The sequence below is a fragment of the Colletes latitarsis genome, chromosome 8 (genome assembly GCF_051014445.1).
Source record: "Colletes latitarsis isolate SP2378_abdomen chromosome 8, iyColLati1, whole genome shotgun sequence".
Taxonomy (NCBI): domain Eukaryota; kingdom Metazoa; phylum Arthropoda; class Insecta; order Hymenoptera; family Colletidae; genus Colletes; species Colletes latitarsis.
The window spans coordinates 21059097-21076638 of NC_135141.1; the positions used below are offsets into that span (position 1 = coordinate 21059097).

Consider the following 17542-nt stretch of genomic DNA (forward strand, 5'->3'; position numbering starts at 1 on the left):
AGTTTGCTTTTTTAAACATTAAAATCGTCCCATCCGTTCAGAAGTTATGACGTTTTAAAGATTCGCACGAAATTTCGGGCAGACATTTCTGGCCAAAAATTATATTTTCGGTTAGGAATTTTTTTCTCGAAACTGAGTAGGATTTCGAGAGTATGTGTAATGACCAAAAATGATTGTAATTGAGCCCCGCACCCGAAAATAATTTTTCCAGAACGATTTGAAATTTTTTTTTGTCGCCGAAAAATTTAAGCACCTACCCCCTACCGATTTTTCTTACAAATTCGTTTTTGATTTTTAATAAATTTGTTTGACGCTCTACAGAAAAGTTGCCTAATACTTTTTTGTAGGTACCCATGAGCTCTACTTCAGAAAAAAGTTTCATTGAAATATATTCACTATTGTAGGAGTTATGGCTGTTTGAAAATGGGACCATTTTTATGGGGTTTTTCTCATTTTGCGGAGTCAAGGACCAACTTTTCCAATATTTTTAGAATTTCTACATATTCTACACTAAAATGGGCGTAGTTTGCTTTTTTAAACATTAAAATCGTCCCATCCGTTCAGAAGTTATGACGTTTTAAAGATTCGCACGAAATTTCGGGGTAACATTTCTGGCCAGAAATGATATTTTTGATAAGGAATTTTTTTCTGAAAAGTGGTTAGGATTTCGAGGGTATATCTATTGACCAAAAACGATTGTAATGGACCCCTGCAACTAAAAATAATTTTTCCGTGAATGATCTGAATTTTTTTAATTTAATTTTCTAATTAAAAATCAAGAAATTGATATTCTTGATTTTCGTCTTATTTTGACCTCTAGAATCCCTCATTAAAATTTTTCCCAAGGGTGGCCGAACACCCTGTATATACCAAGTGATCCAAATAAAGTGTTACCAAGCTGATTTCTTAGAAACTAAGGAAGTTGTCGACTTTGTTTTCCTTTTACTAAATGATCCAGGGGATGATTGTTAGGGGAATAACCGGGGCAAAAATCCACATCTAGACTCGCTCGCTGTGGGACGCCATGTATAAAAAGTCGAGGGAAGAGATGAGACAATGGCGAAGTAGCGAGACAGTGTGATATGGGGATATCCGCCCCATGACCTTGAGCGATCAATATTTTCTGACCTGAATATAATTAAAGTAGATGCGTTATAATGACGAGTAGCGTACATTATGCAGATGTGTTGCATACAAGAATTGCAGCGAGCTTAAATTTATGTAACAGCGAACGAATGTATTCATTATTGTTTAAGAAGGTTTAAATATGTTTCGAATGCTTTTTTTACGTTTGTTAGTCGAATTCGATGTATTATTAAATATTCAAGAAATTATATTCAATTATAATCTAAAATTTTACCACCGTTTGTCATGTTCTTTAGGAGTGATTAATGTTCAGAGTTGTTCAAGAACTTGTTTGCCATTCTAATAATAACGTGCTGAAAACCTATCTAGACGGATATGTATTATTAGCCTCCCAATACATTCATACAGATAGACTATTTTTTGGCTAAAGTTTGTTGTTGCAAAGGGGTTGACAAGTTTCTCTTCTTTCAAAAATTTGGCTCTTGTTAGACTATTGTCTTTTTCTTAATGACCTGATTACTAATAACAGGTTCATAAGTTTGGGTACGTTTACGTTATTGCTTGCACAACAAATCACGGATGCTTGCATTATGAGTAATTTTATTCTTTCATTTAGGTAATGCTGCATGTTCATTATAATCAGAATTCCTGACATTGCTTGTAAAAATGTTTAAATATTACAATCTCGTGCGTTAAACTTACACGCTACTTTCAGTTTTACGATTTAAAACGCATTTATTATACAATTGAATAAGACGTTCTATAATAAAAAATTCGTTTCATATAATTCTTTGTATAATTTAGTAATTTTGTTATGTAACTACACCTAGAAAAAAGGCAGTCCGGTAATTTTTCAATTAAACGCATTAATTGCTGCTTTTGAGTAGTTGATGCTCTAATTATTTTGAGCATGCACAGCCTGTTCGTGTTACAAGAATCGATGCCTGGTCGTTCTTTATGGCAGAAAATGATCTATAAATATGTTTCAAAGACGAACCAAAGATACAGAACGCAAAACATAAATGGGTCAAATGCAAACCTTCCACTTTTAATTAGAAAGCGTCATCTTGCTCAGACTTGTTTCGAGTAGTGGAAGATTAAATACAATGTGGCGATGGATGTCTAAATGGTTAAATAATTTTTTACCGCTCCACCTTACGCAACGCAACAGGGTGCTTTTAAAATTTATTTGAGCAGACGATCGTGTAATTATTCTGAGCAGTGTATTTATTTAGCAACGTTGATTGAAGTTCGGAATTATATATGTTTACAGAGCTGCCGGAAAAATCAATCATGTTACCGCCGTTTGTGGATAGCACTCATTGCCTGTCGTACAACCTGACAAGAACAGGCAGGAGTGTGGCGGACAGGGTCGTGTCTGTGCTAGGATACGCCTGTCCTGATATCACCTACAGTCCTTCTCTTTATCCCATTACAGTACTTCTTCTTCACTTTATGCCAGGCGAGTATAAATAAACGGGCCCGTTTATGTAGATATCATCTCCGCCGTCTGTCCATTTTGTTCGATGCACAATGGAAAATTCACATCGCGTGCCTCGCGTCGAATTTCCTGCCCCGATCACATAGATGAACACGTAGACGCGCGGTTGGATGTGATCCCAGTTATTAATAGCCTGAAATCAGAATATTCACAAAATACGTTTACTTGCAGAGGAGGAGTGTTATCATTGTATGGCCAGCCTGGTGGCCGCTAAAGACAAGATGTTCATCACGCAGACCAAGCTCCTCTACGAGGTTACCTGGAAAACTGTGGAGCAGATCACCAGAAAGCACGTGGTGCGTCCTACTCAATGATTCCTACGAACAAATGAGTCACATTCTAACGCTGAGGGAGTTGTAAAAGTCCTAGTTGCTTGGAAATGATTTTTCATTCACCTATAAATACAAATTTGATGAGCAGAGTGGTACCAATATTCTATGATTTTGTCTGATATCTTTCCTCTTAAATAGAAGAGAATAAAAGAATGACTTTATAATTTAATTCAGTATTTTTTATTCAGTTATTCAAGTATTAAATATCTCTGTAACTAGTGTCCAACGTATCGTCGAACACTGAATACTCTTTACTCATTACTCTTATATTCGGTATCTAAATGGTATTATTTGCTGTATAAAAAGTATCGAATTTTAATTCTTGATTGCAGAAATCAGCCGCGGTACATTTAGCGAGGCACTGTTCTGGATCAAGAGCAGAAAGAATCTACATGGATTGGATCTGGTGGATTCTACAACTTCTCCCATTCCAACATCTAGTCAGGGTTATGGACTGTTTTCTTCACGAAGGCATCAAGGTCGGTACTCGCGAAACTCAGAGGAAAATAATTCGGAGTATTTAGATTTTTATTGCATCTTCTTACGGCACATTGAAAAAGTTTGGCTTCTGTTCAAGAAGGTGAACCAAAAGATACATATAATGTGAAGTGCTCTTCCAGGAATAGTATGGATATTAAGTCCAAGTATTGACTCTGTGCCAGTCAAAAATCAGTTTAAGATGCGTTTTTGTACAATGATTCTTTTTTAACACGTAATATACATACCTGAATAACTTAGCATATTCGTCTATCGTCAAAAGTAAATGAGTTATTCGAATGGCCTGTCTTAAAGGCTCCACCCTGTGTAAAGTAATTCTTGGTAAACTTGTCAACAGTAGTTTAGACTTTTAACATTCTTTCTTTGTGAATCATCGCTACATACTATTGTTTTCTTTCATCTTAGGTCTTCTATCGAGTAGCAATGGCTATAGTTTTATTATTCTATAAACACTCATCATTGCAAAACTCTGAATGGATGAATGAAATTTCTAAAAGCGGTATTGACGCTACATTATCGAAGTTCTGCAGGCAAATACCGGTGAGTAAAGAGACGCGAATGCGTCTTACGTTAGCGGACACCAGGAATAATGGTACGCGTTATGAATAATCGTGTTTGTCAACTTGCAGGTAACGCCAGCTAAATTTTTACGGACCGCGTTTGGGATACGCGGTCTCAGTTCTGCATACATATCAAGGGTATTTTTGCGCACAGAAATGGCTCTTAAAAGTAGAAGCGTTTTAACGGGATCCAGATCGTTGGCGCGATCGCGATCCACGGACAATCTGCCTACGAGTCAGTCTCAAGTCAACATTCAGATGATGTCGCACACGCTCACGATACGAGAAGTACGTCATCAATATTCCTATCTTTTTCACGATGGTGTAAAACACCGGGTCTTTGACAAATTGATCTTGACAAGTGGACTCACGTACATGCTGAAAGAATATTTATGAACAAGCGTGTGAAAAGTACCATTAAATCGATTTTTAGACTTTTGTCATACGTTGATCATTCATTCACAAAAAAAAACAATTTTTACGTTCTAGAATTTGGACTACTGTCAAATTCTACGTTCGAATATTTATACTACATAATATTACGAATAGAATTCAAGACTCTTTCACGAAGAAGAGTTTTTTTTAAATTGAAAATCATTTGGTAAAAATCGTTCTTTTTTTAGGGAATTAACAATTGACGTGTAACGAGTCAAAATCGGTTCAAGGGTATTTTTCCCATGCTTATTCCGCCTATACCCATTGATTCTATGCTATCTGACTGTTTCTTCCTGTGATTGATTCTTACCGATTATTCTGTGAATTTTGTAGTTAAGAGTTATTTTGGTTTTCAATATTGGCATGTTAACGATGATATTTTTCTATTTATTTTCAGACTCTGAAATTATATTTGTTAAAGAGTGTACATATATGTGAGCTCATTACTTTTGTACGCATTATTTTAATATTGTGAATGATTCTCTTATTTGTAAGAAATGTTACAGGTTCAATGGTTTAGTATCAATAGTTTACGTTTATTATTGATGTCGTTATATTAAAATAAGAAGTAGACGTAGCAAAGATCGTCGTTTAAATATAATTTCTTAGGGTGTCAGAAAGATACTATGCAAAAGCTGTTCAATGATTCACTTTGTTTTCAGAAAGAGTGTGAAGACACATACAAAGACAGGGTATCGTATAATTATCTTTTTGGGAAATGTGTTGTTAGTTTCATGTGCTCTGCCCTTTGTTCCTGAACTACTCTACCTGTTACATTCATTCATACTCACCCATTGTTACATTCATCGTGCCAGCTTTGTTGCTGTTACCGTCTATCCACTTGCAGTTACTGCCTTTATCAACAGCAGAATAACAATGATATCTTCCGTTAAAGATCGTCGTTTATTAATTGGATCTTCACTGGCTTTCAGTGTTCTGCAAATACGACACGCCAAATCGCAAACAACGATGAAACAGAATTATCTACTCTGTCGGAAAATTCATTCGTTGGTATTGTATAGTTTTCTGCGAAAAGAATGAGAAAACTCGGAATATAGATGGTGACTGTTACTAGTGGGCTACACGAGATGTTTGCTTGTCATTGATCGATAGGATAGTCGAACTCGTTTCCGCGAAAAGACGAAGGACAATTTCTCGAGGAATGCTTCAAACGTGACATCAGTTTCGATCAGTGAATGCAGCAGCGCGCTTGATGGACTCCGGTCCATTGGAGTTTTTATTTTATCATGTTCTTTAGTTGTAACAGCTGTAAACACGAAAACGAACGTACGAATGGCGCATTATAATTTTCTAATAATTATTTTCAATGCTTCCTTAGCACATCGATACATCTGTTTAATTTCTTTTCGAGATTATACATTGGTTACACTGGTTAATAGCGAGTCGAGCATTCGTCTATATTATACTGCGTGTTACATTTGATATCCGATGACGTTCTTGGCTGATGTTTTTTTTCTGTATGCTCTGTGTCTCCGATGGTTTTTAACCAGTGTTTCGTATAATTATTCTCATTGATACGTAAAGCTCAGCGAAAAGCCGTATTGTCAATATAACTGACGGTTCTATGTTGTCTTGTGTCATGCTGCGTTACTGGAATGATGATGGATTTAATGGTGATGGGTGTAGGGTGCACACAGTCCTGGACCGCGTGCTCTGTCAATGGGCGTTTATCCCATACAAAGCATATGTTCCCAGATTCTAGACATGCCTGATGTAAGTACTTACGGTCGTTCATTGATCAAAGTTCGGCAGTAGCAGAATTTTCTGTAGTTCGCTGGTCGCCTCTCTGTGGCATGTCGATATTGTCGTTATCGGTGTATGTACATATGGACACCTTGAGGGTACAGTGACTCGCATTATTATTTAGACATCATGGTAGAATATTATTGCTTTTCATAGTGCAACGTCGCCTCCCATGCTCGACTCCTCGGTTGCTATATGTATACAGGGTGTTCGGCCACCCCTAGGAAAAATTTTAATGGGAGATTCTAGAGGCCAAAATAAGACGAAAAATAAAAATATCAATTTCTCGACTGAGGTTTCATTAAAAAGTTATTAAAAAATTCAATTAAAAAATTTCAAATCACTATGGAAAAATTATTTTCGGTTGTAGGGGTCAATTGCAATTATTTTTGGTGAATAGACCTACTCCCCAATTCCTACCCACTTTCTAGAAAAAAATTCAGTACGGGTGGAACTTTGAACGTTAATAACTTTTTTAACGAATCCTTCATCAACAAATTAATATTCTTGATTTTAATCTTATTTTAGCCTCTAGAATCTCCCATTAAAATTTTTCCCAGGGATGGCCGAACACCTTGTATACTATCCAGTGATGACTTGTTGGCTTGAGAGAAGGTCTTCACGCCGCCTTATTTCCGCCATAGAGGCCTGCTCTAACGTTACACTGCATAATATTAGGGTCTCCATAATCACGAGAGATACATTTTTATCTATTTACGCCAATGCCTCTCAGTCTTGTCCTATTCTACTTTCCCCCTATACGTTTCGTTCATGTCCTTTGTCACGCGATGGAATTATAGTTCTGAGCACCTCAGCCAATAATGACAATGCGTGTGAGAGTAGGCGTCGCTATTACGCTACGGCCAATCAGGGTGCCTAGCCAACAAGTCATCACTGGACAGTAAATTCCTCGAACGACTTCCCAATATCCCAGTCGTCTAATGCAGGGCCTGCTAGAAAGCCTAAGTGATGAGTCCACTAGCAGGCCCCGACGAAACGCGCCCCCTCCTTTTCTTTTCTGTCCTCCTATGGTTCTCATGAGTTCCTACCCTTAGCAAAGCAACGTCACAATTGGTAACCCAGACGGTGAACTGGACGACGGGGGGGTGGTAATGTGGCGTTGCCTCCCTATGCTCCTAGCAACCGAGGGGTCTGGTGGCGAGCATGGGGAGACAACGCCACAATAGAAACATAATAAAATTTAAATATGAAACAATAATATGCGGCGTGTACCGTGATGTCCAAATATTAATATGAGCCATGATATGTATTATAGGTAATTGTTCCCACCGTGGCTATTCTCTTAACGATATTAGCCTAAACGTGTACGATACAGTCACGTCCATTGAACAGTGGCAATTGTTAGCACGATCTTCTAAACTTGCCAGAAAAACAAAAAAAATAAGATAATGTCAGACTGGTGTAAACGAAAGTGTGTTGTTATTCGTTTGGAAGGTATAAAATATATTAGCTGTATATTGACCCATTGTTTTCGACTTTGTAGTCATGATTTCGTTATCACATCTGTTGTACTTCTTTTGCCTGAGGTGTAATATCTTACAGTCTATACATTGAACTGAATGGCGTATGACCTGATTTAAATTGATTAGAACAGTGCACCGCTTCGTGCTCCTCTGAACAAATTTGAACGCCCGTGTTTTATCACCCTCTGCTGTTAATTTGGCATGTGTTGTTCCTGTTCTATTTACGCATTCGACGTGACACTCTAGATGTTCCTTCCCCCCGAACCCCTTAATTAATTTGTGTTGCAACATTTCCCTTATGCGAGTTTTTTTAGACAATTCCCCATGCAATGTGATTTAGAACGTAACACCAAGTAACAAGTAGTGAAACGATGGTAGTGATTATAAATTGTTTGAACGTTGTTTTAAAACACGTGTAAATAGATACACGCAGTTATACATAAATGTAGTCGGTCTTTCATTATATCATCCGCATTGTACCATCAGTTTCCCAATTTCACAGCCTTAATTCATTTCAAATCGAAGTTTATATAATGTTGTGGCAATTCACTTTGTATTTGAATGATGCTCGTACACACTCTGCATGGCGAATGATTTTTTGCATTTTATTCAAGCATATTTAGTTGTTTTTAGCACATTTTAGCGTTCGTAGTAGTTTCTTTTCATTACACCCAGTATAACAGACTTTTAGAAGTCGACTGAAGTCATGCAAGTCTTAGGTTCTATTCACGTTCAAGCGACACTAATAATAAAGAAAACTTTTCACCTCAATATCATTAATAAAAGCTAATGAGAAACGCAGTTAAAACTTCGATGTAAAAAAGAACATTGGTTATTTATGTATAAGAAAATTGAATAAAAAACGAAAACTAATTCAATGATATGAAATTAAATTTTCTCTGAAACGTTTGAAAAAAGAAATGTAATCAAAGATCATTTATATCGCGATCAAAACGATGAGACAAATTTGATGTTAATATTTTTTTGGCTTTATTATCATCTATTATTTTCGTTTCTTTTTTTTCAGTCAAGCGCATGATCTACCGCTGCTGTGATTTAGTTTGCTGTATTCTTGAAGGACTAGAAAATTATACTGGAAACTAATGTTTGCACAGTTTCAAATATCGATACCTAGTAAATGCATCATGCTAACTCTTTTCATTTGTTTTGTGACAGTTATTCACATTGTGGTCCTGGCTGCCGATGAGGATCACCATGTATCAGCCAATTCTACTGTACACGACAGAAGAGCATGGTTGTTCGTTGACAACATTTTACGTAAGGGTAGAGCAACACGAACCAACTCTGCTGATGATCAAAACGTGTAACAACGAAGTAAGTATAATAAACGTACAGGTATATTCGATTCTTTACTGAAAACGTTCAATACTAACTTCTCCATTTTGTTTGCCCAAGGTGTTTGGTGCCTACTGTTCTACAAGATGGTGCGAACGCAATTTAAAGAACGATAAAGGACAAAGACAAGCTTATTTCGGTACGGGGGAAACGTTCCTGTTCAGTTTGTATCCTGAACGAGCAAAGTATCCTTGGATAGGCATGGACACCTCGCACAACGATGCGAAAGTTCATCATTCGGCTGAACTGTTCATGGCGGCAGATTCCAAAATGATAACAATTGGCGGAGGGTAAGCTTTTATTATTTATCTTACGCCTTCCTAGATCAGAATCGTACACCGAAACTACTTGTGAAATTCATTTCTGTTCCAGAGACGGACAAGCGATATGGATGGACGAAAACATAAGATTCGGCAAAACAGATCGGTGCTCCACGTTTAACAATCCACCTCTTTGTGCTAGTGGCGACTTTGAGATTAGGGTACTAGAAGTATACGGTTTTGCCGGTGCTTGAGATGTACACAGGACTTGGCACTACAACGTATCAGTTTATTTGATTCCCTACTGCCATTTAGTAACTCTCTTCTATATATATATATACAGAATTGTATACATTATATACAAATATCTTCGTGTATGTGCAAGTTACCGCGGTCTCCATGGAGCGGTATTTTCGTGATGCATACTCAGTTTGCTGGGTATTAGTATTACGCTCGCATTGTCCGTCGCCGACGAGCTATAAGAGGTTTTCTACCGATTGAGATTACGTAGATTTATCTCCAGTTTTGTTACGCTTCTTGTTCGATTAATTTTGTCTTTGACTTTCGCAAAAGCGACTAGACGATTTTCGCGTGTGTGGCGCCGTCGATTTATTTTGTTAAGAACGAAACGATACAATGGTTGCTAACGCGTAGATATGTAATACCCGCGCACCACTCTGAATTTCGACAATAATCAGCGTTGAGCCACCTTCAGTTGTACGCGAATCTTTTGGTGTCCCAAATATGTACATATGTAAGAAACGATTGGTTATTTACGTGAATACTTAATATTCATTGGACTAGACACTATCATTATATATTTATGTATATACAGACGCATATGCACCGCGTAAGTCGCCTAAAATTGAAATTTTTAACTACCTACGTTACTTACGGGAACACAAATTTCAATTTTAAACGATTTATTCCGGTGTACACACATATATGTCCGTAGATTATTTCATCGAGTCCGGTCGTTAATTCTGCAGTTTCGTCAGTAATGCTCGTATACATGCGTTAACGTCTTGTAATGTTTATTTACTTTAATATCGTTACGCCTAGTTTTAAAATCGGTTGTTAAATGGAGAACGCTCGAAAGAATCGAAGAAAAGAATACTGTTCATGTATGATACATATTGTGTATATCAGGCATTAACCATGTATGTGTATACATACCATATACATACGTGTACGTTAATCTTGTGTAATTTCCTATAAATACTATAAATATTCTCCACCCCCTCCCCCTTGCGCAAACAGATCGAAATACACGCGAATCATTTACACACTCATACACGTATGTCGACGAGTATCGTGATCGTACGCGATAAGACGCTCGAATAGGATGGCGGGGGGCGAATGGTACTTTGAAACAACGACACCTTTTTTTATTTTTCATTAATGATTACGTTGAAAGGGAAACGTTTAGTCGAGTCGACTGGTTGGCCCGTTATCTAAACCGGTTACGAAGCCATATAGTTTTCACGTAGTACATTAAGAATTTGTATATTTTATATAGCGTACATACATAATTGGTGTCGATGGTATACCAGTACAGGTGAAGATATATATGTACAGGAAGCACGCGCAATTTTTTGTTTGTTTTTCCACGTGTATTTTCATGCGACGCGTTACTTTTACAATACACTTCGGGGCATTCTGAAGAAGCGTTATCAGCGTTACTGTCGTTATCGTTTGTCTCTCTTTGTGATCAAATCTGTATCGATGTTGTACGGTACACGATTAACTCTTAGAGTACCTGCTTCTGTGTTTTAGTTCTTGTTGTTATATTTTTTTTTTTCTTTTTTTATTATTATTATTAGGATGAAAGGAAACTAGGACAGTGAGAGCGTGTGTGAAACTGAAGGTGTCAATTTGGATCCCTTGATTGTGATGTAGAAGTGGCTGGTACCACTTTCGTTCGAGCGACAATATGTACGAATTATAATGTTTGCGTAGGAGGATCATTTATCTTCTCACCTACTCATCGTCACCCCCCCATGTCATATAAATCCTAAACGTGAAAAAAAAATGTTACGTTATTCTTAATATGGTTGCATGTTACATTTATCGTCGAAATGTCGAAGCACTTAAGAAAACAGAGCCTAAGAATCGTTTCATGTATCGGTTAAATCATTCTTCATTTTTGCGTACTATAAGCGTATCATGTTCGTTAGTTCTAATCGACTCGTGCAATTCATAGAGACACAAACGAATAGACGAACAATGTAACAATGTACAATCAACATTATGTATGACGCTGTTGAACTCAATTCTAAATGTAACAAATATCGAATTTAGCGGTTGGAACCCTTTCCCGGTCTACGTACGTGGTTTTGTTAACGAAGTTCTTGTACCATCAACCAGTTACGTAACTCGTAGTGAAGTCCTCTTTACATATTGAAAGAGATCGTAGATTGTAGCGAGTTACATTCTAACATTTCAACGTTTTACGAATCGATTAATATTACGTGAACTGGCGAAGGAAAAAGGGAACACTGCTGATCTCACTCAGGAGCCAAATATAGGGTAGCATTAAATGTATCCGTTTTACATTATGGCAAGTCCGTATCAGGATATTCGAATCGATTTTACCCGTTTTCTTAAACGTAGAAAAAAAAAATATCTTATTATACTCGTTATTGCTATAAGAGATACTTTATGGTAATAACAAATTTTACGAAAGTATAGCTACATTGGCCGAAAAATAAGCAACGAGTTTGCGAATGGAGGAATGAGAATTGAGAAACCAATGGAATTTTTGCCTGTGAACGATGCATGCGAAAGTGCATTTTGTATAATACGAGAATAGTTGAAGAAAAGGGAATCCGCGTGCATAGAGTTCCATATAGTTAAATTATTGCATTACTAATTTATATTTATACCATTCATCTGTAACATGTTTATTGCTAGAGTCAAGTTTATTTTTCGTTTATACGCCATTATCCTTTTCTTAACTATTCCAGGATTCTTATAAAAAATACTTCGCGAACAAGTGGTATGCGAACGCTGCTAGTACGAACGATCGTATTTGTGAAACTACATTCGTGTGATAACTGTAATCGGAATGAATGAATATTTATTTATTGTATATCCGTCATTGAGAGAAAAAATGATGTGCTGAAAATGGAAAGTATTATTGTTCAAAGTTTCTAACGTAGCACAGCATAACATAAATATACGCTAGGAAATAATATATATATATATATATTACATATATATGTATTTATATATATAAATACAACTATGCCTATAAACGACGAAAAAAGAAAAACATAATTGAATGGAGTGTTTTCAAGCTTTCCGCAGTGTTGTTATACTATATTACATTATATATGTACATATACATATATACATACAATAATACACATATATATAATGTAATATATAAGTATATATATAATGTAAGTTGTACCGTTTCCGCAAAGAAATTGTTGCCTCTCGATGCTACTTTATCATATCATCGTTGTGAATAGAATATTATTATACACAAATTTATTGTCCCGTTTATTTCTTCTATATTAAAGATATCTCATACGATATTATTATTATACACATATACTTCATGTGACCCTCAGAGCCAATATATGAACATAAATTATATTGTAAGATTCATTTAGAAGTCCCTCAATTGAAATCCTTCGATTTAACAATTCTATTAGACTTACATCATTAAAGTAAACGTTTTTATCCATTTCATTACAGTTACTGACTCATAAAGTCTTCCTCTATCGACTCCCACGAGACGGTCTGAAATTACTTGGCGCAGCTTTAGAGAATCGAAAAAGAGGGCATGTGTCAGTTTGCCTTTGTCGACTTTTCGAAACTGTACGAGCTCACGACGCACACGTGATCTGGCATAGTGTGAGAAAGTCGAATCTCTGATTGCTAGCAGAGATGCCGGACGGAGCCCTGAGTGCACCGGGGACACCTCATTCCACTTTCTCATATTATGCCAGATCATACGTATGTGAGCTCGTAGAGTTTCGGAAAGTCGACAAAGGCAAACTGACACATGCCCTCTTTTTCGAATCTCCGAAGCTGCCCGAAGTAATTTCGGACCGTCTCGTGGGAGTCGAGAGAGAAAGGCTCACATTTGCCTTCTCGCTCTTGAACAACTGAAATACGACCCCACGTCAACTGCATATGATTTGGAATCTGGACTACCCAGGCATTTTTAGTCTCTGTATGCCTCTGCTGGCCTCTGCTGACCACCGCTTATATTTCTGACGACGTATAACGATTACTGCTGACTTCTGTCAGCCTCACCTGGCCTCTGCTGACCACTGCTGGTCTCCACATGCCTCTACTGCTGGCCAACTTGAGTTAGCAGGTAATGTCATAAAACTGTTTTATCCAGTTATAACCTTTTTTCCTGAAGTATAAGGTAAAAAGTACGAGGTACGACTACATGTACTTTTAAATTTTCCTACAGGCCTCTGTTGGCATCTACTGACTGCTGCTGACCACTCCTGATACTTCTGATAACGTATAACGATTACGACTGGCTACTGTCACCCTCTCCCAGTGTCTGCTAGCCTCTGCTGACCACTACTGATACTTCTGATAACGTATAACGATTACGACTAGTTACTGTCACCCTCTCCCAGTCTCTGCTGGTCTTTGCTGACCACTACTGATACTTCTGATAACGTATAACGATTACGACTGGCTACTGTCACCCTCTCCCAGTCTCTGCTGGCCTTTGCTGACCACCGCTTATATTTCTGACAACGTATAATGATTACTACTGACTTCTGCCAGCCTCCGCTGGACTCTGCTGACCGCTACTGACCACTCCTGATACTTCTGACAACGTATAACGATTACAACTTGCCACTGCTATCCTCTGCTGACCACAGCTGACCACCCCTGATGCTTCCAACAACGTATAACGATTACTACTTGTTACTGCTTGCTCCTGCTGGACTCTACTTGCCTCTGCATGCCTCTGCTGGTCTTCGTTGGCCTCTGCTGACCGCTGCTGACCACTGCTGACCACTGCTGACCATCGCTGACCATCGCTGACCACTGCTGACCGTTACTGACAAATTGTGACACGATGTAATATAATATAATATGTTTATATGTGTTAAAGTGTTGTATAATGTAAATTTATGGCAATAAATGATATAATTTCAAAGAATTCTATGTGTTCTCATTTATACCCTTCTTTCCCTATCGAAATCATTCCCTTAGAAAATTTTAAAAGATTCGGAGTGTCTTATAACTAAGGCAAAAATTGTAAAGAGCTATTACGTAATGTTACGTAATATTACGTAATATTATGTAACATTACATAATTTTTGCCGAAAAATTCCGGCCGGAGAAATTTTAAAGAGCTATTACGTAATATTACGTAATATTAGGTAATATTACGTAACATTACATAATTTTGCCGAAAAATTTCGGCCGGAGAAATTTCAAAGTGCTATTACGTAATATTACGTAATATTACATAATGTTACGTAATATTACGTAATTTTTGCCGAAAAATTCCGACCGCGAGAAATTTTGAAGAGCTATTACGTAATGTTACGTAATATTACATAATGTTACGTAATATTACGTAATTTTTGCCGAAAAATTCCGGCCGCGAGAAATTTTGAAGAACTATTACGTAATGTTACGTAATATTACGTAATATTACGTAATAGCTCTTTAAAATTTTGCCGAAAAATTCAGGCCGAAGTTTTAGCCGCTGCCTGAAACTTCTTGGAAATTTCAGGGAATCCGAGAAGTTTCAGGGACGCCGATAAGTTTCAGGGAACCGAGATTTTCAGGATTTCTTAGAAATGACGTCATTTCCAGGAATTCGCAGAAATTCCTGGCGGCGGGAAATTTGGAGAGGGGAAAAGGGGTAAAAAATGATGAGAATACATAGAATTCTTTGAAATTATGTCATTTATTGTCATAGATTTACATTATACAACACTTTAATACATATGAACATACATATGGTCAGCCATGGTCAGCTGACGTTGGGAGATGTTGGCAGAGGTCAGCAGAGGGTGGCAGTAGCCAGTAGTAATTGTTGTACGTTGCCAGAAATATAAGCGGTGGTCAGCAGTGGTCAGCAGCGGTCAGCAGAGGCCAACGAAGACCAGCAGAGGCATGCAGAGGCAAGTAGAGTCCAGCAGGAGCAAGCAGTAACAAGTAGTAATCGTTATACGTTGTCGGAAGCATCAGGGGTGGTCAGCTGTGGTCAGCAGAGGATAGCAGTGGCAAGTTGTAATCGTTATACGTTGTCAGAAGTATCAGGAGTGGTCAGTAGCGGTCAGCAGAGTCCAGCGGAGGCTGGCAGAAGTCAGTAGTAATCATTATACGTTGTCAGAAATATAAGCGGTGGTCAGCAAAGGCCAGCAGAGACTGGGAGAGGGTGACAGTAGCCAGTCGTAATCGTTATACGTTATCAGAAGTATCAGTAGTGGTCAGCAAAGACCAGCAGAGACTGGGAGAGGGTGACAGTAACTAGTCGTAATCGTTATACGTTATCAGAAGTATCAGTAGTGGTCAGCAGAGGCTAGCAGACACTGGGAGAGGGTGACAGTAGCCAGTCGTAATCGTTATACGTTATCAGAAGTATCAGGAGTGGTCAGCAGCAGTCAGTAGATGCCAACAGAGGCCTGTAGGAAAATTTAAAAGTACATGTAGTCGTACCTCGTACTTTTTACCTTATACTTCAGGAAAAAAGGTTATAACTGGATAAAACAGTTTTATGACATTACCTGCTAACTCAAGTTGGCCAGCAGTAGAGGCATGTGGAGACTAGCAGTGGTCAGCAGAGGCCAGGTGAGGCTGACAGAAGTCAGCAGTAATCGTTATACGTCGTCAGAAATATAAGCGGTGGTCAGCAGAGGCCAGCAGAGGCATACAGAGACTAAAAATGCCTGGGTAGTCCAGATTCCAAATCATATGCAGTTGACGTGGGGTCGTATTTCAGTTGTTCAAGAGTGAGAAGGCAAATGTGAGCCTTTTTCTTTCGACTCCCACGAGACGGTCCGAAATTACTTCGGGCAGCTTCGGAGAATCGAAAAAGAGGGCATGTGTCAGTTTGCCTTTGTCGACTCTCCGAAACTCTACGAGCTCACGTACGTATGGTCTGGCATAGTATAAGAAGTCGAATGTGGTGTCCCCGGTGCACCCAGGGCTCCGTCTGGCATCTCTGGTTCAAACCAAAATAGAAAAGCTAAACAAGTTGAGGTATTCTGTTTTCAAAATTCTCTAACACCAAACGATTGTACAAAGTGTAATAGATTTTCTAATGCAATGAAAATAAAGCAGGAAACTTACCTTTTTATAACGGTCTTCGAAAAGTTGCACTATTCTTGGTTCTGAATTAGTTCTTGTACTTTAAATGAAATGTATGGTGATAATAATTCTCTACAGTAATAATTTATGTGTATTTATAATGATGAATATGCATATGTAAAGTTAATGAGAATTCAAAATTCTATACTTTACAATCATGAAATATTCGGGTAATATACCTTATTTGTCATTTACTATTAAAGTTTAGTTTCAATTGTAAAAATAAGTAACCTAAAATAGTAAGGTGTCCCGGAATTTGTAAAATTTGAAACACGAATTATCAAAAGAAATTCTCAGGGCTCCTAATACACGTTTTAAGACAATCGCTGCAGTGATTTCAAATTTATATTTTATTTATGAATATTATTAGAAGCTTTTATAACCAATTACAAAATATCAATATAAGACAGGAATGCATCTTAATACTGTGGACGTTACGAAGAGGGCGTAAATACTATGGTGTATAGTTACTTTCTCGTATAAATATTTTCGAAATAGCGAATAGACTTAATTTTATTGGCCCTCGTAAAATATGCATTAAATGTATCGAGTTTATTAATTTTTATTAAGGAAAAAGACAAATCATATTCATGTTCGTAACAAATATTTGCAAATGTTCATTCGACGAGTTTTCGATGTGTAAAGCCAGTACAAGCAAAGAGTATAATAATAAACATGTCACAAAAGATGCAAATAAATATGTGTTGTATTATTTCACGTGTTATATTATTTTTACCTCTTGAATGATGCGAAGTCCAGCTTCTAAACTTCTAAATGACGAAATTTATAATGTAAACGCCTATAACGTGCATTTCTTATCTTCCCTTTCTAATCGATGGGTCCGCGAGCAGATCGCGTGAATAACTTCGTACAGCGAGTAATAAAATCATTCCCAGAACCACGCATATAAATGAAACATGACGCCATCAACGGGTTTCAAAAATGACGCGTCGAG

The 17542-nt window shown here is 37.5% G+C and overlaps 1 protein-coding gene across 6 annotated transcripts in view; it reads left to right on the forward strand.

Annotated features, from left to right (window-relative positions):
* Sky (GTPase-activating protein skywalker) overlaps positions 1–13092 on the forward strand; it is a 79044-nt gene extending 65952 nt beyond the window's left edge. For 2 of the 6 annotated variants that reach the window (XM_076770892.1, XM_076770893.1), the window contains 10 exons: positions 2360–2548; positions 2759–2883; positions 3252–3398; positions 3823–3957; positions 4047–4265; positions 5075–5104; positions 6060–6146; positions 8837–8995; positions 9077–9306; positions 9389–13092. In XM_076770892.1, the coding sequence (XP_076627007.1) occupies positions 2360–2548; positions 2759–2883; positions 3252–3398; positions 3823–3957; positions 4047–4265; positions 5075–5104; positions 6060–6146; positions 8837–8995; positions 9077–9306; positions 9389–9530 (1463 nt within the window). In that variant the 3' untranslated portion in view covers positions 9531–13092. The remainder of the gene's footprint in view (positions 1–2359; positions 2549–2758; positions 2884–3251; positions 3399–3822; positions 3958–4046; positions 4266–5074; positions 5105–6059; positions 6147–8836; positions 8996–9076; positions 9307–9388) is intronic. The other 4 variants (XM_076770891.1, XM_076770894.1, XM_076770895.1 and 1 more) reach the window with 4 other exon arrangements.
* Positions 13093–17542: the final 4450 nt, after the last annotated feature.